The sequence below is a fragment of the Eucyclogobius newberryi genome, unplaced genomic scaffold (assembly GCF_026437365.1).
Source record: "Eucyclogobius newberryi isolate DKJ021-1_F unplaced genomic scaffold, fEucNew1.0.hap1 SCAF_8, whole genome shotgun sequence".
In the NCBI taxonomy this organism is placed as follows: domain Eukaryota; kingdom Metazoa; phylum Chordata; class Actinopteri; order Gobiiformes; family Gobiidae; genus Eucyclogobius; species Eucyclogobius newberryi.
In genome coordinates, this window is record NW_027316500.1 from 28,741,071 (window position 1) to 28,767,940 (window position 26,870).

Below are 26,870 nucleotides of genomic sequence, written 5' to 3' on the forward strand. Positions count from 1 at the left end.
ATGAATAGTAGTAGTAGTATGAATAGGAGTAGTAGTATAAATAGGAGTAGTAGTATGAATAGTAGTATGAATAGGAGTAGTAGTATGAATAGTAGTAGTAGTATGAATAGGAGTAGTAGTATGAATAGTAGTAGTAGTATGAATAGTAGTAGTAGTATGAATAGTAGTAGTAGTATGAATAGGAGTAGTAGTATGAATAGTAGTAGTAGTATGAATAGTAGTAGTAGTATGAATAGGAGTAGTAGTATGAATAGGAGTAGTAGTATGAATAGTAGTAGTAGTATGAATAGGAGTAGTAGTATGAATAGGAGTAGTAGTATGAATAGTAGTAGTAGTATGAATAGTAGTAGTAGTATGAATAGGAGTAGTTGTATGAATAGGAGTAGTAGTATGAATAGGAGTAGTAGTAGAGTAGTAGTAGTAGGAATAGGAGTAGTAGTAGGGATAGGAGTAGTAGTATGAATAGGAGTAGTAGTATGAATAGTAGTAGTAGGAATAGGAGTAGTAGTATGAATAGGAGTAGTAGTATGAATAGGAGTAGTTGTGTGAATAGGAGTAGTAGTATGAATAGGAGTAGTAGTAGTAGTATGAATAGTAGTAGTAGTATGAATAGGAGTAGTAGTATGAATAGGAGTAGTAGTAGGAATAGGAGTAGTTGTATGAATAGGAGTAGTAGTATGAATAGGAGTAGTAGTAGGAATAGGAGTAGTAGTATGAATAGGAGTAGTAGTATGAATAGGAGTAGTTGTATGAATAGGAGTAGTAGTATGAATAGGAGTAGTAGTATGAATAGGAGTAGTAGTATGAATAGTAGTAGTAGTATGAATAGTAGTAGTAGTATGAATAGGAGTAGTAGTATAAATAGGAGTAGTAGTATGAATAGTAGTATGAATAGGAGTAGTAGTATGAATAGTAGTAGTAGTATGAATAGGAGTAGTAGTATGAATAGTAGTAGTAGTATGAATAGTAGTAGTAGTATGAATAGTAGTAGTAGTATGAATAGGAGTAGTAGTATGAATAGTAGTAGTAGTATGAATAGTAGTAGTAGTATGAATAGGAGTAGTAGTATGAATAGGAGTAGTAGTATGAATAGTAGTAGTAGTATGAATAGGAGTAGTAGTATGAATAGGAGTAGTAGTATGAATAGTAGTAGTAGTATGAATAGAGTAGTAGATAGTATGTATAGAATAGGAGTAGTAGTATGAATAGGAGTAGTAGTATGAATAGGAGTAGTAGTAGTAGAATAGGAGTAGTAGTAGTAGAATAGGGTAGTAGGAATAGGAGTAGTAGTGAATAGGTAGTAGTATGAATAGGAGTAGTAGTATGAATAGGAGTAGTAGTATGAATAGGAGTAGTAGTATGAATAGGAGTAGTAGTATGAATAGGAGTAGTAGTATGAATAGGAGTAGGGTGTTGGAATTGGAGAGTTGTTGTGTTGAAAAATGACAAAGTGCTTTCTTGTTAAATGGTCACATTTATATAGCGCTTTTCTACCGTCAAGGTACTCAAAGCGCTTTACATCAAGGAACCAGTCACCCATTCACACACACATTCACACCCCAGATATACGCAGACACTGGGGGGCAAGTTGGGTTAAGTGTCTTGCCCAAGGACACAACGGCAGTATTCACATGAGGCAGCTGCGATCGCACCGCCAACCTGCGGGCCAGTGGATCTGACCGCTCTGACTGAGCGGGGAGTCGAACCGCCGACCTTTGGATCAGAAGACGAGCACTCTACCACTGAGCTACTGCCGCCCCTACTACTCCTATTCCTACTACTACTACTATTCATACTACTACTCATATTCATACTACTACTACTACTATTCATACTACTACTCCTATTCCTACTACTACTACTATTCATACTACTACTCCTATTCCTACTACTACTCCTATTCATACTACTACTACTATTCATACTACTACTACTATTCATACTACTACTACTACTCCTATTCATACTACTACTCCTATTCATACTACTACTCCTAGTCATATTACTACTCCTATTCATACTACTACTACTATTCATACTACTACTCCTATTCCTACTACTCCTATTCCTACTACTACTCCTATTCATACTACTACTTCAACTACCATTCCTACTTCTATTATTCCTACTATTCCTAATCCTACTCCTAATCATATTCCTACTACTATTCCTAATACTCCTACTTCTACTTCTCCTATTTTAATTCCTTGTTGTGTTGTTGTGTCGTGTTGTTTATCGTTCCGTATCCTGGCAACACTTTGTACACGACACTTCGAGCTGAGCACAAATGACCGATCCCATTCCACTAGTTCTGCTTCCGTTTCAACACATCTTTACACAACGCGCTCGTGATCACACAACACTTACTCATTTCCACTTCCCATCGGCCCTTGTGCGTAAAACCAAATGCACTCTCTCTCCCTTCATCGGGAAAGCCCATGAAACCCAACCATCGCCGGGTGTTTTAATGGTCCACGGCGCTAGTTAAACTTAAACAGCCTCTGCCTCCTCCTCCTCCTCCGCCTCCTCCTCCGCCGCCGCCCAAACAGACTCATGCATATATAGCGTAGCCCCGCCCCCTGTCAGCCCTGCCTTGTGCCTGTGAGCAATCAAGCCTGTGCGATTGTTCTCTGGTGGCCCCGACCATCTGTGAGGTTATTACGGGCTTTGGCTCGGCCCAGCAGAGCGCGCGCACACTCCAGCCCCGATCTATAAATCAATACCAGTCACAAACATTTAATCTGCAAGTTAATTCTGTCCGCGGCGGGTGATGGATAAGGAGGTGTCGCCGGGGGCGACGGGAGTCGAGCGCCGGGCCTGGTTTTGTGTGACGGCGAGCGAAGGGCGATAAGCGAAATTGGCCGTGATTTACGCTCCGGGTTCAGCGAGCGGGACTGTATTTACGCGTTTGATCGCCGCGGCGCAGTTTCACGTCTGTTTCACGTCAGTTTCACTTCTGTTTCAAGTCTGTTTCACGTTGGTTTCGTGTCAGTTTCGTGTCAGTTTCGCATCGGTTTCACGTCAGTGTCACGTCTGTTTCACGTCTGTTTCACGTCAGTTTCACAGGCGGTTTCACGACGTGTGATTTCTGCATAAACTTTGACTGGAATGAGAGTCCCTAGTGTGATGTCACTTCCTGTCATTTTTCTACAGATTTGTTTTACCTATTCTCCACAAATACCTGCTCGATTGATGTAAAACTAGATTATAAAATCTTAAAAACCTGTCATACGTCACTTTAATCAGATTTTTATTTAGTTTTTGAAGTGAGTTTTGAGTGATCGATGAGTAAAAAAAACATCTTGACATGTTTTCGGCCCTAACGTCTCGTCTTGGCTGAAACCAGAGGTGAGCAGGTTCTAGAAAAGACCCTTAAGTGGTAGAATAAGTGCACCCGTGTTGAAGCGGGCAAAGGTCAGTTAAAAGTGACATTTGTGAGTTTTGCGTGTTTGACTTTTGCTTTCTTACACACTTTACTCTGTGAAACGTTTGCGCTGCTGCTGTGAAACGTTCAGACCGCTGTCCGTCACAGCGGCCCGGGACACGTCTGAGCGCTGAGCACCCACATGAGGAATGTAGTCCCGTCCCGCCACAGTCGACCTGGTGCCAGCCGGCTGCCGCGCTCCCATTGGCTCAGGCTCTAGAATGTGGCATTTTGTCTTTGACGGTTTTGTTGAATTGATTGTTTTGGATTTTTGTCAGACTTGAACATTCACAAATGTTAAGAATTATAATTTGTATTTGTATCCAACAATCGCCTAATTCACATGACTTCATTTGCCTGTCCGTGTCTCAGCTGAACATAAAGGCCGAACGCTGTACGACGGTGTTTCTCAAACTGTGGTGTGCGCGCTGCTTCAGGTGGTGCTCAGATTCCTCAGCAGTTAAATTTGTGTCCATTTAATCATATTTCTGTCCGGGTTTGTCCTCGTTAAGAGCAAGCGTGTAGGCCCCTTTTAGACCTGGTTTACACCTGGTTTGGACCTGGTTCAGACCTGGTTTAGACCTTGTTTAGATCTGGTTTTATACCTGGGTTTAGTCCTGGTTTTAGACCTGGTTTACACCTGGTTTAGCCCTGGTTTTAGACCTGGTTTTAGACCTGGTTTTAGACCTGGTTTAGTCCTGGTTTAGACCTGGTTTAGACCTTGTTTAGAGCTGGTTTAGTCCTGGTTTAGTCCTGGTTCAGACTTGGTTCAGACCTGGTTTAGTCCTGATTTAGACCTGGTTTAGACCTGGTGTTAGACCTGGTTTAGTCCTGGTTTAGACCTGGTTTAGACCTGGTTTAGTCCTGGTTTAGACCTGGTTTGGACCTTGTTCAGACCTTGTTCAGACCTGGTTCAGTCCTGGTTTAGTCCTGGTTTAGTCCTGGTTTAGACCTGGTTTAGACCTGGTTTAGACCTGGCTTAGTCCTGGTTTAGTCCTGGTTTAGTCCTGGTTTAGACCTCTGCAGTATGATATTCTCACCTGTCGTATCCAAAAGTAAAAGTCACAAATATTGGATCAAACCGTTTGCACTCGTCTCTTTTGTCCTTCCGGGCTTCTGTCCCTCGTCGCTCTCACTTCCCACTCGTCTCCTTTAACGCCACATGAGCGAAAACATTGTACATTTTGGTGTTCTGACTTTGCACGATGATCACCAGATTATAAAGTGTGATGCGATTCATAAAACTATAAATAACGCGGTCGCTGTCTTTATATATTAACTTATTCCTTTCCTCTTAATCCCATTTCATTCACACTATAATCATCTGAACAAAATCTGCTAATTTTTGTGATTTAACCCTGCGAAACATTGAAGGTCTTTAGTAATCAGACACTGCTACATTTCACTTTCCCTCTCTCATTCCACGCAGACAACGCCATAGCAACAGGACATCGCGATGCGGACGAGCAGCAGCAAACGTTTAATGTGCGTTTTCAACAGAAATCTATCATTTATTAGTTGGGACACAGTTTTTCCATCATGTTTAATGTAACCGGCCTCGAGGTCTTTATCTCCGCTCCGACCGTCCGACTGAAAATAATAATAGTTTTAGCCTGCATTCCTCTTGTTTTGATTTCATATTTGGCCTGGCGTAACTGCAGTAATGCCCCCTAAAACATACTAAACCCTCTCGTATGTTATTCATGTATTTTGATTGATTCGGACTAAAGCTTTTAGTACTCCTCTGATCTGATTTCTCGGGCCCTTTTTTGCGCGAGATCGATGCAAAAATTGAATCGTTGCCGGTGGCCGCGGCGGGCGAATGCGTTCTTGAGTAACCTGGTTAGAGACAATGGGCCCCGAGCTGGATTTTGAGTGACAGAGCGGCGGCGGGACGAGTGCATCAATTGTGATTTACCGGATTTTTTTTTTTTTTTAAAGCGGGAGGAGCTACGGGAGCTGAGGTCGGTGAGAGAAGGGTCGGTGTGAGCGTTTTTCTGGGCGAAGTTTAAAGGCAAAGTCAAGGTTTTGCGTCATTTGAGGTTTAGGATGAGTTTTCGAGTTGTACGTATGACATATTTCATAATTCTCTCTGTTTAAAGCGCCCCCTACAGGTCGGACGACTCACTGAACTAAAATGTAGTTAAGTTTCATATATTTCTAATTTTGCAAAAAGATAAAAACATTTTTATCGCAGAATAGCCCATTTTTTTAGGTTTGAAATGTCACTTCCTGTTTGTAATTGATGACATCACGATAGGAAATTACCCGGCAAACTGGCAAAAAATCATCTAATGTCACTTTTTTAAAATTTGACTAATAAAAATATATGAGAGCAACTTTATATTGTCAAATTAATGTTTAGAGAGTCAAAAAAAAGTTGTTTCTTTGTGTAATTTCTGCATAAACTTGAGTGTCCCTGGTGTGATGTCACTTCCTGTCATTTTTCTACCAACTTTTCAACGATTTCTCCACAGATACCTGCTTGATTGGTGTAAAACTAAAACATAATGTATATGTACAACAGATATATTTACACCAAATAAAGTCAAACTCAGGACATCGTAAATACCTGTCACACGCCGCTTTAAAGCGCTCGTCTTGAAGGGAGAAAAGCGCGACATAAACGTGACCATTAAGTGCGTCGTGGAAAACCTTTAAAACCAGCTGGCGCTCGCAGTGAGAATAGTTCCAGTGGCAGCACATTTATGTATTCGTGTATTTGTCCAGTGCAGACTTGTAAAGGGTGAGCGGCAGACTGGTGGCGCAGAGGTCAGAGCGGCACAAACCTGTAAACACCAACTTCACCTCACCTCTGACTCCAAAATGCACTTTCTCGACGCTCCGCGGTGCAACATCGGGCCAGGGAAGTCGCCCACATTCGTAGTTCACGCCCTTTTCAGTACGACGCATTGAGACCTGCCAGTTTCACAGTTTATGCACCCTTTAGGTCAAAGTTAACACTGGTAAAAGGATGGAATAACTTGATTTCTCTTGCTGTTATAGAAAAAGTGAGATGATTGCCATAATATTTCTAGTGTCTGTAGTCGTAGAATTAACGGTAGATAATGGATGCAAATGTAAAATGACCTATAGACGAACAACAAACAGAGAACAGGCGCAGAGAAGACGTAAAATCGAATACCACCATCGCTGCAGAGGAAAAAAGAAATGAAACTACTGTATTTTCCGGATTATAAGACAAAAAATACATAATAGAGAAGAAAAAAACATATATAAGTCGCATTTTTTTGGGAAATTTATTTGATAAGATCCAAGACCAAGAACAGATTTTTTATCTTGAAATGCAGTTCAAAATAATAACAGATTAGAGAACATGGTGAATAGGTGTACGTATGCTAACGCTAACACCTTCAGCTACATAAGATAAGATATTCCTTTATTGTCCCACATGGGGAAATTTCATTGATGCAACGCAGGAAGATACAGAGGCAGATACAGAAGAAAAGAACAGATCACTTATAGGAAGTCTGAAAAACATGAGGCACAGACAGAACTCTGGTAAGTGTCTGGTATGTTAACGTAACATATGAACAGTTATTCAGATAACTATAGCATAAAGAACATGCTAACAAGTTTACCAAAGCATCAGTTTTACCCCAAATCACTAAATCCATTGAATTCTTCTTCCTCTGTGTCACTTCTAAACAACTCCACAAACTCCAGAGGAAGAGGAAGTGCAGATTCTTCTTCTGCATCGCTTAGAGCCTAGAGCGCCCTCTTGTGGTTGTCAGTGTGACAATAACAAATAATATCACATATAAGTCGCTCTGGAGTATAAGTCGCACCCCGGCCAAAACTGTGTTAAAAAAGTGCGACTTATAGTTGGGAAAATATGGTATCTGCACATGTCGGACAGATAGATCTAGTTCAGCATGTTTTCCAGTGCTTGTAAAATGCAGTAAATGAATGTTCTGTTTCTACGCCGTGATTGGCTGCACCGTACGTCATCCACACGTTTGTAGGACAGAACTTCTGCTCCACTGGCCGTTGTCGAGAATGGAATCGAGTACAGAGCGAATGATGAGTGGTGAGAAACCCTTGAGTGTGTCTCGAGGTCATGGGACGGCAAGGGGGGGACGGCGGCGGTGGGGGGGCTGGACGGCGAGGGTGAGGTCAGCAGCGGAGATGCGACTGCCCGGCCCGTATGAAGGACACCCGTTGTTCTCGGCACCGACCGTCGACGCGTGACCGTATCAGACACAATGATGACACTTAAATGCGTTCTCGGTGGCATCAGCTCGCCGTTTATGCACTGAACTGAGAACTAAATGAGATCGTCACCTTCTTGAGGCGACATCTACGCGAACTAGAACAAGTCAAGACGAGACGCTGCTGGGGAATTTAAAATAAAGTTACAAATAGACTCTAGACGACTGGAAAACAAAGGAAGCACAATCATGACAGATTAACATTGAAATAAGAGTTCCATTGAGTCCAGAGTCGGTGAATTTGAAAAATCTTGAATTTAAAGATGATATTGAAACGTATTCTGTGGTTTACTCACAAAAAAGTAAGAAAGAAATTTATTGCACGGTTTTCATACTGAAATACGGCATTTTAGATGTAGGAATTGCCAAAATTGCACCTATTTGCGACATTTAAATCTGAAAAAATGTATTTCTTGTTTAATTGACATATTAGATTAAAGAATAAAAACACTAAATCTGACTGAAAATTGGCCTTAAATTTCAAATTTGGCCCCATTTTTTTTAGACTAAATCAGGCTCAGAATTAGATCAACAAATCCTTCTTTACGTTCTGCCAAAATCTTAAGTACAAATTTGGACAGTTTGGTGTGTGTAGGTGCTAGTTCAGGGGGTTTATGTCCCTATGAGTAAATTATATAATTAAACGAAAGTTTGGACAATTTAGTTGTTTCTTTGTGAAAAACTATTTGTTGAGAGAGCAAACTTTAGCCACAGCTGCTCACGAGTCATAAATCCAGACTCTTTTCAGACAGTTGTAGGTCAAATAAGTCAATAAAATCATCATTTACATCTCTGTTCAAATCTAGATCTCTTGAAAACGAGCGAGACGTTTTTATGATTCACAATCCTGACGTAAACAGTATTTCACAAACTTCACTGTTCGATTGGTCTTTCCTTTTCATCGTCCGCACACGTTTGGAGATGTCGTTTTTTATTCACTTTATCGGTCTGATGTGCGTTTTCTTTGGTCCGTAGTCCGTTCTCATAAAGTAGCCACTTGAACGACAACAGTCCTCGCTCTTCGTCCCGTCGTTGGTGTCGAGTGTGAGTCGTGTGGCGTGTGTCGTCTCCGTATCTTCATCCACCGCACGAACATGAACGGTTCTATTGTCTCCTGAAACGTGTCCGTCATCAGCTTCTGTGACCGTGTATTACTACTACTACTACTACTACTACTACTACTACTACTACTACTACTACTACTACTACTACTACTACTACTACTACTACTACTACTACTACTCCTACTCCTACTCCTACTCGCGGGTTAAATGTGGACGGTTATGCTGGTTTCTTAACACAACTTTACCCTGCAACCTGTGCTGTGAAAGCCAGGACTGAAAAAGAAGCCATGCAATCAAATTAAAAGAATATTAAAGTAAATATTCCTGGGCAGCACCGTATTGGTCGATATTCTGATGCAGCTGTTGGCGTGTGATGCCTAGATTTACGAGACAAACTGACTTAACGGAGACAAAACTAGACTGTTAAAAGCTAATGAAAAAACACACATCAAATGAGCCTTTTTTTAAGCTGTTTCATGGAAAAATATATGTATATTTTAAATGTGAGCAATATATTAATACTTTTGTGATCTAGATACAACAAAATTACATTAAAAACCATTACATTGGGTTTAATTGTCCAAAATATTAAACTGAGACCGTGAGTGGATCAAAGCTAACTTGAGGGTTGTTGTTGTTGTTGTTGTTGTTGTTGTTGTTGTTGTTTTTGTTGTTGGGTCCATGAGCAAGACGATGCCAAAATGCTAGAAGAACTTTATATATGGATGTAAATATTCGAGGGCTGCACCGTATTGGTCGATATCGTGATGCAGCTGCTGGCGTGTGACGAAGTTGTTGTTGTTGTTGTTGTTGTGTCCATGAGCAAGACGCTGCCAAAATGATTGACGATTACAGTTTTTGACGATGCGTCGTTTCTTGGACTAATTTGACTTTTATAACTTTATATATTAATGTAAATATTCAAGGGCTGCACCGTATCGGTCAGTATTGCTATACTGCTGTTGGCGTGTGATGAATTTGTTGTTGTGTCCATGAGCAAGACGCTGCTAAAACGCTTGAAGATTACAGTCCTTGATCACACGTGGTTTCTTGGACTAGTTTGACTTGTATAACTTTATATAATAATGTAAATATTCGAGGGCTGCACCGTATTTGTCAATATCGCGATACAGCTGTTGGCGTGTGACGAAGTTGTTGTTGTTGTGTCCATGAGCAAGACGCTGCTAAAACGCTAGAAGATTACAGTTCTTTATCACACGTGGTTTCTTGGACTAGTTTGACTCGTATAACTTGATATTAATGTAATATTCAAGGGCCGTATTGGTCGATATCACGATACAGCTGTTGGCGTGCGATGAAGTTGTTGTTGTTGTGTCCATGAGCAAGACGCTGCCAAAGCGCTTGAAGATTACATTTCTCGATCACACGCTGTTTCCTGCACTAGTTTTCCCTGTATAACTGGCTGTTTGGAAGAGCGAGCGCTGGAACCTGCTGGAACATGCTGGAACCTGCTGGAACATGCTGGAACCTTCTGGAACCTGCTGGAACCTGCCGGGGCAGTGCCGGGCTGTGGTGGCGTTTGTCTGTTTGAACGGGTCGTCCGAGCAGTGCCTTCGAGCCCCAGGTTTACTCTGCACTGGACCGGAGCAAACACTGGCGTTATTGATGGGGTTTGGCTCATCTGTGTGTGACATGTACAGGGCTGTTGTGTTTTACAAGCCTCCCCTGACAACTCCACACTGACACGGGGAAGAACCAAAGCCAAAAGCCAAAAGCAAAGGGACAATGGGACGTTTAATGTGTTTCCAACGCCCCAAAAACTTCAATGACGCAGTTTAATGAACGTACATTTGACATCCTTTAAGTGCGTGTGACAGGTTTTTTACCATTTTCTAATTTTGACCTTTGGTGTATTTGTGGAGAATATGTGTAGAAAATGACAGGAAGTGACATCACCTCAGGGACTCTCATTCCAGTCAAAGTTTATGCATAATTTACACAAAGAAACTTTTTTTGACTCTCTACACATGAATTTGACAAAACATATTTAAAAAAATTGTGACATTAGATGAGTTTTGGCCCAGTGTTTGCTGGGTAATTTCCTAGTGTGATGTCATCAATTACAAACAGGAAGTGAAATTGTAAACCTAAAAAATGTGCAATTCTGTGATAACATTTTTGTCATTTCCAGCAAAATGCAAAATATTTTAAGTGCATTTTAGTTCGTTGAGTGGTCCAACCTGTCAGAGGAACTTTTGTACATTTTGTAGCATTTTGTACTTCAATATCAAGTAAAAACTATAAGAGAAATGATTAACCATGAACTATAGTAAAAGTATTCGAGGTATAAGGCATCAACGTTTAACTACCACATATTATTACAGACTTTTTTTTAGCTTTTTACCATGTTATAACACTGTTCCCACATCCAAAACATTCCTGGAGTTGTGTTCCGCCTCTCGCTCGTTTCATTTATCCTGTTTGCGACGTCCTCTTCGCTGAGCCTCACCAAACAATCCGTTTCAAATGTCCTCGTTTCAGTGACGTCAACGGTAGAAACGCGGAGGTCTTTTTTTGTGCTTTTAAACCCACAAATCATCGCCGTTTCTGCAGTCAAATCCCAGTCATTACACCCGCGTGATTATGTTAGCGTGTCGGCGCAAGCTAGCTTTTGTTTATGGCCGTTCCCTCGCCTCATAGAAAGTAATGTGTGGTTTCCAGTGCTTTATTGTAAGCGCTAAAACAAAGGTATGTGCTCATGACTTTAAAGGCCAATGACGTGTTTCCCTCTAAATGTTTTATTGTTTTGAGTCAATTCCATGGATCAATATTTACCCTCGTAGCTTCCAGCCCGTCCCAGTCTGACCAGCGTCCTGCCTCTCGCCCGCCGCCCTCTTGACCTCTCGTCCCGATAGCGGGCTCTTATCAGCGCTTCCTGCCCCGCCTGCGCTCGGCCCGTGTTATACGACCGCCATTACAACGCGCGCAGCCGAAAGACCCACTGTTCGACCTGTCGCTGACGTGTCGCTGCGTTAAAAAACAAAACAAAAAAAACCCTGCAGGTGTTCCGGACGCCGTCGGAAGAATGTGGGCCGGTGGACGTCTGGGCCGGCCCACGTCTCGCCGTCGCGTTGTGAGGTCACGTTGACCGCGAGAGGAACTTTGTTTGTGTGATTGCGGCACAAAGTGTGAGCTGGTGTGTAGAGCTGTACAATGTGTGTTTGTCTTTCATATTTTACAAATGAAAAGGCGGTAAAGCGGTCGTGTTACTCGAAAAGGAGCGAACGAGTGTCAAATGTGTGTCTGGATTGTCATTTCTGTTTGTTTGTTTGTTTGATTCATTTCTCTTTTATTGATCGTTTTGTGAAGTGTCTTTGAAAAGTGCTTCACAAATAAAACGTGTTATTTCATCATAATTATCGATCTGGTTTAAACTTAGTCCTTCTTTAGACTTTTAGCCCGAGTCTTGCTTGTTTTGTTTTTGTTTAGTTGGGACTAGTTTTAGCAGCAGTGGCTCAGTGGTTAATGGACGAGTGCAAACAATGTATTCATTAATTGTTTTACTACACTGCAAAATTACACGCTCTTAAATCACTTGTTTGAGGCAAAATTGTCTTGGAAATAAGTGAATTTTACTTATCAATAATTATTTTAATAAGCTTAATCATCTTACGATTCTTTTTTCAACCAGTCGACTTCAAGTCAAATATTTTTTTTATCAAACCAATATTTTTATCTTTATATCAAACCAATATTTACTTTGATTTATATGTACTTTGAGAATTTTAATTATTATCAACCAAATAAAGATGGAAATATGGTGACTGACGGAAATATGTAGGAATAAATGGCAATAGAAAATTAGGAATAGTTTATTATTTTGTGACATAATACAACTATGATTTGTTTTTGAATAGCCTTACCACCAGTGTTCATGTACAATGGCAGAACAGTGGCAACTTCTGTCCCGTGTGTCCCTCTGCCCCGCCCAAAAACACAAATCCTAACAGTTTAGAGATGGACGTGCAGAAATAACACGTTATAACCAATTTGTTCCGATCACGCAGCCGTAAACGCTCCGTCCCGCTCCGTGCATCTGTGTGTACCTTCAGGGCCCGTCCCGCCTTATCAGCTGTAGACATTAATTAGCGCGATTACTCTTATTACTGTCAGCGCGTGGGTGATATGATCCGAGCAGCCCGCGGCCCGCACGCCCTTCGCCGTGTTTGCCCCCGCGATACGTTTGTCCGAAGCTAATCGCGCGCGTTTATCACCCGGAGCCCGACGCGACACTCGCGCTGTTTACCGTGGCATTATGGGCCGGCGTTATCTGTGCGGAGGGCGCGGCTCATGACTCTATGACCTTTTAATGACCAATCCAGACTATTTTAATCACATCGGAAGTGTCTGGAGTGGATTCTGAGGAAGTTTGTTATCAGTTCATTGTTGAGAGCCCAAACTTGATTGTCTCTTTGATGACAGGTGTGACGGGTTAATGACAGGTTAAAGACAGGTATGACGGGTTCTACGTTGGACTTTGTTTGGCGTGTTTATACCTGTTGTAAATCTAAATGATAGTTTTACACCGGTCAAGAAGCTGTTTGTGGAGAAAAGTTGAAAAATCTGTTGAAAATGAATGACAGGAAGTGACATCACACCAGGGACTCTCATTCTATCCAAGTTTATGCATAATTTACACACAAAAAACTACTTTTTTGACATTCTAAATATTAATTTAACAAAATACATTGGCCCCCCATATGTTTTTATTTCATGTTTTTATTTGTCAAATTTAAACAAATTGTGATTTTAGATTAATTTTGCCCCAGTTCTAGTGAATTTCCTACTGTGACGTCATCAATTACAAACAGGAAGTCTCAAATGGAGATTATCTGACTAATCTCCATTTGATTAGTCAGATAATATTGGCTTTACTCTAAACTACAACATAAGATCATTAAAGCCTAATTTTACTAGAATTTAACCAGAATTTTACAAGAAATGTACTAGAATTTTACTTGAATTTTACAAGAATTTTACTAGAACTTTACCTAAATTTTATTTGAATTTTACAAGAATTTTATGTCAATTTTACTAGAATTTAATTTCGATTTTACGTAAATTTTACGTAAATTTAACTTGATTTTTACTTCAATTTTGCTTGAATTCCACTTGAATTTTAATTGAATGTTACTAGAGTTTCACTTGAACTTTAATGAAGAGCGAGGGACAAATTACAGCGTGTGAAGCAGGTTTTGATGAGCTTTTTCAGTCCATTGTCGAGGAAACCAAACCAGATTTTCTCTCCATCTCTTCAGCACCAAAATGGCCCCTGGTGCTCGAGTCAGTCAATAAAGCCGCGGTGAGTGCATCTGACTGAAGCATTGTTGAGCGTTTAGTGGCGCGATCCGTCCCTCAGGAAGCGGCCGTGTTTGGGCCACCCTGAAGTCACAATCCCCTTTGAAGGCTCTGTCCCGGCCTCTTTCAGCCCTGATCCTTGCTCATCTCCAGAGCTTGTGCCGCCTTGTGTTCCCGTCCCATTCGACTCGCTCTTTTATCCCGGATCACTCCCTTTATCTTAGAGATTAGCATACCAAAACTGCCGTGCATTTCCCCCCACGGTTTAAAGGCTATTAATGCTAATTGGAGGCAGGGCACTTCTCAGCAGGTCAGTTTGTTCACCTGGCGGGGGGGCGGGGGGCGGTGGGGGGGCTCCAAGGGGGGCAGGGTGCTGGCGGGACGTAGACATCGGCCTCATTCAACATCGCTCTGTTTGATTCTCAGTGAAATGGACAAGTTAAATGCAATAAAAGTTTGCGATGGGACATGAGTCGAGACATGAGATCGGGTCCGCGAGTTTCGAGCTCTTGACATTAGTTATAATGAATACATTTTACAGTTCAGGACACACTTTTTACCCCACTATTTTTTCAATTTTTCTTGTCATTTTAGAATTTTCTTTTTTTTTTTAAACAACTCAACAGCTTCTCAAGAAGTTAGTGTGTTTTTTACGTATTATAATAAATACATTGTGCAGTTCAGTTCACAATTTTGACCTCACTATTATTAGTTTATATGATTGTTGTCATTGTAGAACTGCTTTTATTTTTTTATGTTTTTTTTTTTTTAACTATACAACTTCTCAAGAGGTTAGTGGTGGTTGTTGTTTTTTTTTTCTTCTTTTTTTTTCTTTTTTTTTTCCCAAGGCAAATGTACCGTATTGTCCAGACTAAGTCGCACCAGCTAAAAAATGTATAATAGAGAAGAAAAAACATTGCACTGGAGTAAGAAATGCGGTTGCAAGTGTGAAAATAACAAATAATATCAGTATATAAGTATAAATGTAAGTATAAGTCCCACCCCGGCCAAAACTATGAAAAAAGGTGCAACTTATAGTCCGGAAAATACGGTAAACACAAAAATCTCACGATATAAAGTGTGCACAATCTTTAAATAATAATTTCTAATAATAATATGACACTCAGGACCAGGAGAAGCCAGGTGACCTCTGCAGACACAACAGAAAACCTTCTTAATCCTCACTCTTTTGTCATTCTGTTGTTTTTGTTGGTTCTTCCGTCATATGTGGTGTAAAACCTCTGTGTCTGGTTCCATGCGAGCAGCAAAATGATCGACAAATCCTCAATAGTTCACGTTTCTGGTGCATGTTCGAACGTTCCACAATATACATTTAAACGCATATTTCACCAAGTTGCAGGTCAGATCAGTGAACTTTTTCAGCAATAAAATCATCTGTTAGTAAGTTAGTATTTAGTAAATGCAATATACTGTAGATGTACGGTACGTTTTACAGTTTAATGCTGTGACAAGCAGATGTTGTAAATGTTGCACACACTAATTCATGCTTTTGTTTGTTGGAAAATAACCTCTCTTCACTGTCAAAAAGTACACAAAATGATATACTAAATGATACTAAAATTGGTATTGAAAGTAGATAATAATTTGATGGATGCTAAAAACAGAACAAAACTTGACCTTTCCGGAACAGAAAGAGAATGATCTCGAGCTTCATCAGAACTAGGATAAAACTACATTAAAAAAGCATAATGAAATAACCATTACTTTGTGTTGAAAAGAAGTCTATCGTTTAAAAAAAAGAGCATTTTAAATTGTCATTGGCATCGAAATAAATGTCTCTCGAGCGTCACCGTTACACCTCGAATCACGGTCCGCATTAGCATCTCTCTGCGTCTCAAACTCATAATAAAACGTGACAAACGAAACGGCCATTAACCGATCCCGCGCGGTCCTCCCTCTCGTCCTCGTCCTCGTGATGAATTATAATAATCTGCGCCTCTTTATTTCGCCATTATCTCCCGCGCGCTGCGTCCGGGCGGCTGGCTGTTCCACTACGCTTAGCAGCCGCCGCACTCAAGGGGCAAATTGGACCGGGTTTTACAGCACGCTCGCCTGATGTTGCGGCCCAGACAAACAAATGGGATCGCCGCGACGCCGTTTGGCCAAATTGAATTCTCGACGATGTAAAACTCTGTCTGACGCACGCCTCGGCGCCCGATATCGCCCCATTGTTCACAGACGCCGGCGGCTCCGCGCTGGTTAATGTGTTTATAATGGACACGCTGGGTTTTATCATCCTCGCGTTGTTTATTTTGGTCTGTTTGCTGTTGGAGTCGCCGTTAGCTTAAAATGTGACCGTAAATGTATGAGTACATCGCCTTTACAAAGTATGGCGCAGTCGTAGTACACGTTTCTTCATAATACAAAGAGTGTTTATTGTGTACGTTGGGTAAAGATTTACAATATTTTGGTTATTTTTTTCCAAGGTGGCATGTAGTAAAATCAGATAAATAATCAGATAAATAATCCCATAACCTGTTAATTAGATCTGATTTTGGTGTTTAGTTAGAGAGAGGAATGTGATCATCGTGACAATTGGTGTATTTTTAGAGTAACTGTTGTATTTGGAAAGCAGTGTACAATGGATTTTAAATTGCTTGTCATTGTTTTTATGATTTTCACTTTCTTGTTTGTCTTTGCCACATTAGTTTTTGAAGTTTTGCATCGTTTTCCTTGTCAAAAATGACCTGTGTGAACGAAAGAAAGTGATCGTATTTATTTAAATTGACTTGATATGAGTGTTCAGTTGATTATTTACCTTGTTTTTAAGCAAAATTATCATTGGAAGTCAGTCAAGCTGCATTTTCTTTAATAATGTGAAACCAAAAATTGTTTTAAAAAAAATATATTAAACGTAATTGTAGGAAAACAGATTGGACTTTATAATAACTACACCATAATTAGCCAAAGCAGAAACATTCAAAAGGAACAAATAATGTATTAACGAACGGCTTAGTAACGACTTAACTAATACCCTAACCACGTACTTCAAGTTACTTTGACGATAGAGCTCCCTCTGCAGCTCACTTGTGAAAATACACTGTCAGAGAACGGACTCAAAAGCTCAAAGGTCAAATATGGGAAAAAGGGCGAGGGTTTCTCAGAGTTGTCTTCGGGTCGATGTTGACAAATGTGGCAAGGCTGGTTTTATGCTCCGAGACAGCAGGGGGCGACGACGGGCACTTCAAACGCCACAAAAATACATATTCTACAAATAAAAAACACATTTTCTGCTGCAATACAGAAAATATACCTCGCATGTGATCTGCCCACGACGAGGGCCGCCATATTGGATTCTGTTACTTCCAAATTCGGACTTCCGTGAGTTATGAGTGTATGATCTAGTGCTGACCATTTAACCATCACAGGGACGTTTTTTAAAAGGGGAAAATGCTACTTAGCTCGCTTTATTTAAGTAGTCACTAAGCCTGACTCATATTCGCCTAATATTTGTTCAGTATGAATTATTATTATTATTAATTTGTTCATACTTAAAGCTGTAAATAGTGTCGTTATTATAAAGTGTCTGAAAACCAATAATACATTCCAGACCTGCGCACTAAATGTCTATATCTTAAACGAGTGTAGGCAGGTTTAAGACGGTCAATATTGTGTTGTTGTGAGAGATTTATCCGTCCTTCTTCCTCGCGGCGTCCCAGTTTCCCATCGTGTTCACAGCTTGTGTACAGTTGGCAGAGAGGTCCACCCCTGATTGAGCCATCCGAGCGTGTTGAATGAAAGATTAGTCCGATGGCTGCTCTTTGTAATGGACCTGCTGTTTCCGTGGAGATCGCCGCGATCTCCCGTCTCGTAGATTCGACTCATTAAGAAGTCAATAGTGATTCCGCTTCGTCCTGTTCATTAACGCTTTTATAGCCTTTTACTCCGCCATCATTTTACTTTGGTTAGAAAATCTTTGTGATCTTGCCTCGTAAATCGGATTTGGCGGAGACTGTTGGCGTGTGGTTGATGCGCGGTGGTTTAATCGAGATGTGAGAGGTCCGTTTGTGAGTATACGTGTGCGATACGGCAAAAACAAGTTTAAAAACACTTTTTAATCACTGCGCTTTAAATTAGCCTTAATAAAGCATAAACAAAGACTTAATTCATACTGAACAAACTGATTCAGGTTTAGTAACTACTTAATTATGACTTATTATTATTTGTTCATTATACATTTAGCCTTTGTTCATGCTTTATTAATGCTTATTAAGGTGTAGTTATTATTATTATTTTCTTATTATTTGTTCATTTTAAATTGAGCCTTTGTTCATGCTTTATTAATGCTTATTAAGGTGTAGTTATTATTGTATTATTTGCTCATTAAATTGAGCCTTTGTTCATGCTTTATTAATGCTTATTAAGGTGTAGTTATTATTGTATTATTTGCTCATTAAATTGAGCCTTTGTTCATGCTTTATTAATGCTTATTAAGGTATAGTTATTATTTTATTATTGGAAAACACGCTAAAATTAGGGGAAATTCATTGGTTTTGTTGATAATGTTCCAACCACCAACACTTGTTCTTGCTAAAAAAATAAATGTCTTTAGTGAGTGAATGAAATCATGTCTTCTGTTTTGGGTGCTCACTACTTGAATTGGGTTTTAAGTGCTTTATCGTGTACGTAGAGCATCAATGTCCAAACCTTTTACATCAGGGGTCAATAGCCTGAGCCACAAGACCTTTATCCAGTCTTAAAACCTCAACTTCACACATTAAACGCTTGATATTGGCTTCATGAAAGGTACCGTATTTTCTGGACTATAAGCCAGCCAAAAAATGCATAATAGAGAAGAAAAAAACATATATAAATCGAACTGGAGTATGAAATGCGGTTGGTGTGAAAATAACAAATAATATCACATATAAGTCGCTTTGGAATATAAGTATATAAGTATAAATATAAGTATAAGTCGCACCCTGGCCAAAACTATGAAAAACTACCACTACCATACCACCACTACTACTACATCGCAGTTTGAAAAGAAGTAAAAGTAGTTTGTATGTGCGTAATGTCCTCTGCATTTGACCCATTCTGGTTTGTATAGTTTTTCTAGGATGGAAAAACCCAAAACCCTTCTTGTCATTCCATTTCAAAATCATGAGAAATTAGGACCATTTATTTAACAAAATAATATATCTTTTGAATGGGGTAAAAAGCATGTGATGTATAGATATGTCCATTGCTGGGAAACCAGTGCAGATCAGTGTTTTGGACGGCGAGCGCATGGATTCCCCGCGCGTCGTCGTTAACCGCTGCCAAACGCCGTAACGTTCCAAACAATGGATTTGTCAGGTTTTCTGTCGAGCGCCGGAGATTACACACGTCGCGGGTAAATATATTTTTGAACTGAACTGCTATTTACTCTCTCTGATCCTTCGCAGTTATCCGTACAGTGAAGACAGCAGCCAAGGCAAGCAGTACATGAACACCAGATGCCCCGCCTGGTGTGACCGAATCGTCATGTCTCCTTCTGCCAGAGACCTGGTTTTAAAGGTAATTTCTGTTTTGACTATTCTCCTTCCTCACAGATCCAGACAAATACCGTATTTTTCGGACTATAAGTTGCACCGGCCAAAAAATGCATAATAGAGAAGAAAAATCATATATAAGTCGCACTGGAGTATAAGTCGCACCAGCTAAAAAATGCATAATAAAGAGGAAAAAACATATATAAGTCGCACTGGAGTATGAGATGCGGTTGCAAGTGTGAAAATAACAAATAATATCACATATAAGTCGCTCCGGAGTATAAGTATATAAGTATAAATATAAGTATAAGTCGCACCCCGGCCAAAACTATGAAAAAAGGTGTGACTTATTGTCCGGAAAATACGGTACAACGAAAAGTTCACAGTATTATGACCGCTGACAAAATGGTAAATTAACTAAAGCAGACTTTAGTTTTCATCATGGAAAGCGGTTGTGATATTACCAAATTGGACAAATTGAGAGTTCCCGTCTATTAAAGGTGTTTTAGTCCTGGTTTAGGGACATTGGGCATTGATCAGAATCCATCAAAAATTGCATTATTTCAATAGTGTTATGCAGTACTCCGATCGGACATCGAAACTTTGCAGATTTGTGAAAACGCACGACCTCGATCTGGTATTTGGCGGCGTAGAAGCGATCGCCGTAGACACCGGGGAGAATATACAACCTCAGCGTGTAAGGTTTGCAAAGTAATGCGCAGCCGGGACCCTCTTGCTGTGAGGCGAGCGCGTCCTGACCATCGCCTACCCTAACCCTAACCCTCTAACCCTAACCCTTCTAACCCTAACCCTAACCCTAACTCTAACCCTAACCCTCTAACCCTAACCCTTCTAACCCTAACCCTCTTCTAACCCTAACCCTCTAACCCTAACCCTGACTCTAACCCTAACCCTTCTAACCCTAACCCTAACCCCCTAACCCTACTCTAACCCTAACCCTCTAACCCCTAACCCTCTAACCCTAACCCTTCTAACCCTAACCCTCTTCTAACCCTAACCCTCTAACCCTAACCCTGACTCTAACCCTAACCCTTCTAACCCTAACCCTAACCCCCTAACCCTACTCTAACCCTAACCCTCTAACCCCTAACCCTCTAACCCTAACCCTTCTAACCCTAACCCTCTTCTAACCCTAACCCTCTAACCCTAACCCTGACTCTAACCCTAACCCTTCTAACCCTAACCCTTACCCCCTAACCCTACTCTAACCCTAACCCTCTAACCCTAACCCTCTAACCCTAACCCTCTAACCCTAACCCTAACCCTTCTAACCCTCCCCCCCTAACCCTAACCCTCTAACCCTAACCCTCTTCTAACCCTAACCCTAACTCTAACCCTAACCCTCTAACCCTAACCCTAACCCTAACCCTCTAACCCTAACCCTTCTAACCCTAACCCTTCTAACCCTAACCCTTTTCTAACCCTAACCCTCTAACCCTAACCCTGACTCTAACCCTAACCCTCTAACCCTAACCCTACTCTAACCCTCTAACCCTAACCCTAACCCTAACCCTCTAACCCCTAACCCTCTAACCCTAACCCTTCTAACCCTAACCCTCTTCTAACCCTAACCCTCTAACCCTAACCCTGACTCTAACCCTAACCCTTCTAACCCTAACCCTAACCCCCTAACCCTACTCTAACCCTAACCCTCTAACCCTAACCCTGACTCTAACCCTAACCCTTCTAACCCTAACCCTAACCCCCTAACCCTACTCTAACCCTAACCCTCTAACCCTAACCCTCTAACCCTAACCCTTCTAACCCTCCCCCCCTAACCCTAACCCTCTAACCCTAACCCTTTTAACCCTAACCCTCTTCTAACCCTAACCCTAACTCTAACCCTAACCCTCTAACCCTAACCCTAACCCTCTAACCCTAACCCTTCTAACCCTAACCCTTCTAACCCTAACCCTAACCCTTTTCTAACCCTGACTCTAACCCTAACCCTCTAACCCTAACCCTACTCTAACCCTCTAACCCTAACCCTCTAACCCTAACCCTTCTAACCCTCCCCCCTCCCCCCCTCCCCCCCTCGCCGCTCTGCTCGCCGCCCGGCACCGTCTGCCCGCCGCAGATGGAGGACGAGGTGATTTTGACTATTTGTTTGCCGAGCTGAGCCTTTAGTCCATTTGAACAGCTTATACGCGCGGGCCCTTATAGAGTTGCAGCGGGGCCCATTTTCTTCATTAAGCCCGTTCTGCAGTGCCGGTCCCTCCGAGCGCGGTCCGGCCGATCTGCCGCTGTTCTGCCGCCTCCCCCTCAGTCTGTGCCGAGTCTGTGCGCCGGGAACGTGTCAAACCGGGCGACGCCGTTGACGGTCGTTTTTTCACATGTTCGGCCGGAAATAGAAGCAGAATCGTCGATATGATTATACCGCGCAATTCTTCTCTTCAGGGATCACCAGAATGCACATTTATGCTCTTTTAAAGATTGCCGTGAAGCCTAATGTCTTTATTGAGTCAGTTATTTAGTTTATAACGATGTAAATGCAATAAATGAGGCTGGTTTAAGTGGCAGAAACGTATTGCACGATGTCACGTTTTTGTCGTCCGTTTGTCTTGGTGGAGAGGTTGATTCTTTGCCTGGACGGTTTCCTCAGTATTATGGCACTTTCACAGTACTTTCCATCTCCATAACGACAAGGACCAGGCCCAGTTACGAGATCCGCTGCAGCCGGTGAGAAAGTCGAGAATAACCAGCTCTTACGACACAAAAAGAGACAAACTACTGTTCACGACAAGAAGATTGAGGTAGAGTTAAGCTGAAACTATGACATAACCAGGCTTTAAATAACTAATTGTAGTTGTAGTTTCATAATTGGTGTCATTATCTGGACTTTGCAGACACTTTTATAAGAAAGAACCGCTGCTTTGTTCACTCAAAATGTCCAAAAAAGATTTAAAAAAATCAGTTTTTCCTCAATAGTCCACCATCTTCGGAAATATTCTCCATCTAGAAGCTTCCAGGCACCATATTACAACCTTTAATTGGTTAATAATGTACTTCGTGTACAATAGAAATAAACAAAAAGACTGCTAAAGTACTTGTCAGTTGAATCCCAATCAGAAAAGGTTTATTACCATTGTCGATGAGCAGAATTCACACATACAGGAAGTCGCTGGATACATAGGAACAATAACAAAACAACCTGTACAAGTAAAAAAAAACACAATTTAAATCTGCTATAGGAAAATAAAAATGAGAACAGGCTTACTCTGTACATCAGTTACATTGATATACACGTGCAATCTAAATATATGAACCTGTTGTGTCGATCGAGCCTGATTAATGATTGGTTCTTGACTTAATTGACAAAGCGGCTGAATCATGTGAATTCAATGGATAATAGTCATTCACACAGAACCATAAATCCCGCCCCAGATTGACAACTCAAAGCCAAGGCTAATGCGACGGCCTCATCACCATTAGAGTCGCCGGCTTTTGAGGTCATTAATTTTAAAACGCATGAAGTTAATTTGCTCAATAAGGCTCGGTTACGCGGCGTCATTGTGGTGCAGATGTGAGCGGGGGGTTTGGTCCGGGGGGCCATTGTGGAGTAAGGGCCCCCCCCCCCGAACGGCAGGGGACCACTCAGGAAGTTTGTCTTTCTTTTGTTCGGGGACAAATGAGCAATTCCTTCCTCGGCTCTTCTTCCCAGGGCCCAGGGAATGAGTTTAATTACAGTTAAAGACGCCGCTCATCATCACAAGAAGGAGTTAGACGCTTTAGTCGGGTCGCTTTAGTCAGGTCGCTTTAGTCGGGTCGCTTTAGTCGGGTCGCTTTAGTCGGGTCGCTTCAGTCAGGTCGCTTTAGTCGGGTCGCTGCTTCAGTCGGGTCGCTTCAGTCAGGTCGCTTCTGTCGGGTCGCTTTAGTCAGGTCGCTTTAGTCGGGTCGCTTTAGTCGGGTCGCTTTAGTCGGGTCGCTTCAGTCAGGTCGCTTTAGTCGGGTCGCTGCTTCAGTCGGGTCGCTTCAGTCGGGTCGCTTCTGTCGGGTCGCTTCAGTCGGGTCGCTTTAGTCGGGTCGCTTCTGTCGGGTCGCTTCAGTCGGGTCGCTTCAGTCGGGTCGCTTCAGTCGGGTCGCTTCTGTCGGGTCGCTTCAGTCGGGTCGCTTCAGTCGGGTCGCTTCAGTCGGGTCGCTTCAGTCGGGTCGCTTCAGTCGGGTCGCTTCTGTCGGGTCGCTTCAGTCGGGTCGCTTCAGTCGGGTCGCTTCAGTCGGGTCGCTTCAGTCGGGTCGCTTCTGTCGGGTCGCTTCAGTCGGGTCGCTTCTGTCGGGTCGCTTCAGTCGGGTCGCTTCAGTCGGGTCGCTTCTGTCGGGTCGCTTCTGTCGGGTCGCTTCTGTCGGGTCGCTTCAGTCGGGTCGCTTCAGTCGGGTCGCTTCAGTCGGGTCGCTTCTGTCGGGTCGCTTCTGTCGGGTCGCTTCTGTCGGGTCGCTTCTGTCTGGTCGCTTCAGTCGGGTCGCTTCAGTCGGGTCGCTTCAGTCGGGTCGCTTTAGTCGGGTCGCTTCAGTCGGGTCGCTTCTGTCGGGTCGCTTCAGTCGGGTCGCTTCAGTCGGGTCGCTTCAGTCGGGTCGCTTCAGTCGGGTCGCTTCTGTCGGGTCGCTTCAGTCGGGTCGCTTCAGTCGGGTCGCTTCTGTCGGGTCGCTTCAGTCGGGTCGCTTCTGTCGGGTCGCTTCAGTCGGGTCGCTTCAGTCGGGTCGCTTCAGTCGGGTCGCTTCAGTCGGGTCGCTTCTGTCGGGTCGCTTCAGTCGGGTCGCTTCTGTCGGGTCGCTTCAGTCGGGTCGCTTCAGTCGGGTCGCTTCAGTCGGGTCGCTTCAGTCGGGTCGCTTCAGTCGGGTCGCTTCTGTCGGGTCGCTTCAGTCGGGTCGCTTCTGTCGGGTCGCTTCAGTCGGGTCGCTTCAGTCGGGTCGTTTCAGTCGGGTCGCTTCTGTCGGGTCGCTTCTGTCGGGTCGCTTCAGTCGGGTCGCTTCAGTCGGGTCGCTTCAGTCGGGTCGCTTCTGTCTGGTCGCTTCTGTCGGGTCGCTTCAGTCGGGTCGCTTCAGTCGGGTCGCTTCAGTCGGGTCGCTTCTGTCGGGTCGCTTCTGTCGGGTCGCTTCAGTCGGGTCGCTTCAGTCGGGTCGCTTCTGTCGGGTCGCTTCTGTCGGGTCGCTTCAGTCGGGTCGCTTCTGTCGGGTCGCTTCAGTCGGGTCGCTTCAGTCGGGTCGCTTCAGTCGGGTCGCTTCAGTCGGGTCGCTTCTGTCGGGTCGCTTCTGTCGGGTCGCTTTAGTCGGGTCGCTTCAGTCGGGTCGCTTTAGTCGGGTCGCAGTCGGGTCGCTCTTAAAACACCTGTTTTACTCTTGATAAAGGAGGGAAAACGGTTCATTTAAAGTTGCACTGTGTCACTTTTCACTTGCTCGTCTCCATGGAGATCTTACACAGCGCGTTACATTTACCTCTTACGTTTATTCAATTATAGTAATGAAAATGCATTGAAAAACATGGCTTCCTACAGTGAGGGAGGTCGCCTCTCCGCAGATCTGACCTGTTACTTGGTCTGGTGGCGTCGTCTGCCTGTCGCTACGGAGATGCGTTAAATGCCGCACTGTGGAACGTTGCAACTAAAGTAACAACTTGAAGTGGGTGGAGCTACGAGGGAAGTGGGTGGAGCTGCGGTGGAAGTGGGTGGAGCTGCGAGGGAAGTGGGTGGAGCTGCGGTGGAAGTGGGTGGAGCTGCTGCGATGGAGGTGGGTGGAGCTGCGGTGGAAGTGGGTGGAGCTGCAGTGGAAGTGGGTGGAGCTGCGGTGGAAGTGGGTGGAGCTGCAGTGGAAGTGGGTGGAGCTGAGGTTGAAGTCCAGCTGACAGAATTACATCTACTTCACTGCTATTGCAACGTAAACCTAATGAAACACATCTCCACATGAACTCGTAGAACTGGAGAACAATTAAAAGTGACATTTTGGCCGATGCAGGAAACTGACATGTTTTGTTTCCTTTCGACAAAGACGAACAAAGTCACTTCCAGACCCACTTCCTCTTTCTCAGCTCCGTTCTCCCATAGAAACTCCGGGACATGAAGCGTCGCGCGGCGTCGGCCGAACACCATTTTCAATCGTCTCTGTTTCAATTACTGCCGCGCAAACATTCAAGCCGTTTAACCGCCGCGCTCCTTAACCCCCCCTCATCAACCATACCCCCCCGTCCCCCCCGCCCCCTCTTTCCGAGCGGCGTCGGTGAAAGAGGCTGATCCGCTCGCAGCTGGCCTCCTGTTTGCACTCATCCCCCCCGAGCGCTTCGCTAATTGCTCGTAATACGGCGCTCGTACCTGCAGCGTGTGTGCGTCCAGATTGCCTCCCCCTCCCCCCTCCCCCCCCCCGGACACGCGCACCCGAAACCGGCGGCCGTAAACAACCGCGGCGCCATCGATCATGCTCCGCTCGGTTACCCCGCCATCATGTTATTTTCTGCTCGCCGAGCCCTAACACACCAAAGGTTGCGCTAGCTCGGGACCGGCGATAATGAATGTTTAGCCGAGCGAGCGCCGCGGCTTCCCTTCCCCGCTCGCCACGCTAGCGCTAACTCCTCCGGGTAATTTGTTTATCTGTCGAGAGATTATGCAAGCCGAAAATCCGCTTCCTCGCTACTACCCCTTCTTGTGGGGGGGGGGCGAAATTACCGTTCCGTTTTTTGATGAATGTATCTCGGTTGGGAGCTCGCGCCGTCGCAGTCTGTAAAGGTAGATTGAGGTGGCGAGGGGCGGGGCGGGGGGACCGCGGAAAGTGACCCGGCGGCGTGCGCGCGGAGTTAATTTGGGTTTCACAATATGCTTTTCGAGAGCGTCGGGGCCACGGCGGCGTGAGGGAGGGGCCCCGGCCTGTTCAAAAAGCGCTTAGTTCGACCAAGACGAGCCGGATTGATTCGGGCGACTCGAGGTTTCTCGCCGGATTCTTTGTGGCGTCTGAGATTTGAAAATGAAAAAGATGGAGGAAGGCGGTTATACGAGATGACAGAGTCTGGTTAAGTCCGTGTCTCCGCATCGGGTTTTTGAGCGAAGTCGTGGGAATTCAGCCGGCAACGCGAAGAAAAGACACCGGCGTTCTCGAAGATGACGAAGAACTTTGACTGGAAGTTTTATGTCGCGTTTCGCCGAGTGTTTCGAAAGTTCTGTGTGTGGAGTCGTACAGGTTAACCAGGACGTTTCATCGAGCTTCATGTACGACAAACGAGCTTCACGTACGACAAACGAGCTTCATGTACGACAAACGAGCTTCATGTATGACAAACGAGCTTCACGTACGACAAACGAGCTTCATGTACGACAAACGAGCTTCATGTATGACA

The 26,870-nt window shown here is 43.4% G+C and overlaps 1 protein-coding gene across 2 annotated transcripts in view; it reads left to right on the forward strand.

The window, feature by feature from the left end:
- The window catches only part of inpp5a (inositol polyphosphate-5-phosphatase A), a 288,060-nt gene that overhangs the window by 253,784 nt on the left and 7,406 nt on the right, over window positions 1–26,870 (forward strand). For both annotated transcript variants that reach the window (XM_072436661.1, XM_072436662.1), the window contains exon 13: window positions 19,448–19,559. In XM_072436661.1, the coding sequence (XP_072292762.1) occupies window positions 19,448–19,559 (112 nt within the window). The remainder of the gene's footprint in view (window positions 1–19,447; window positions 19,560–26,870) is intronic.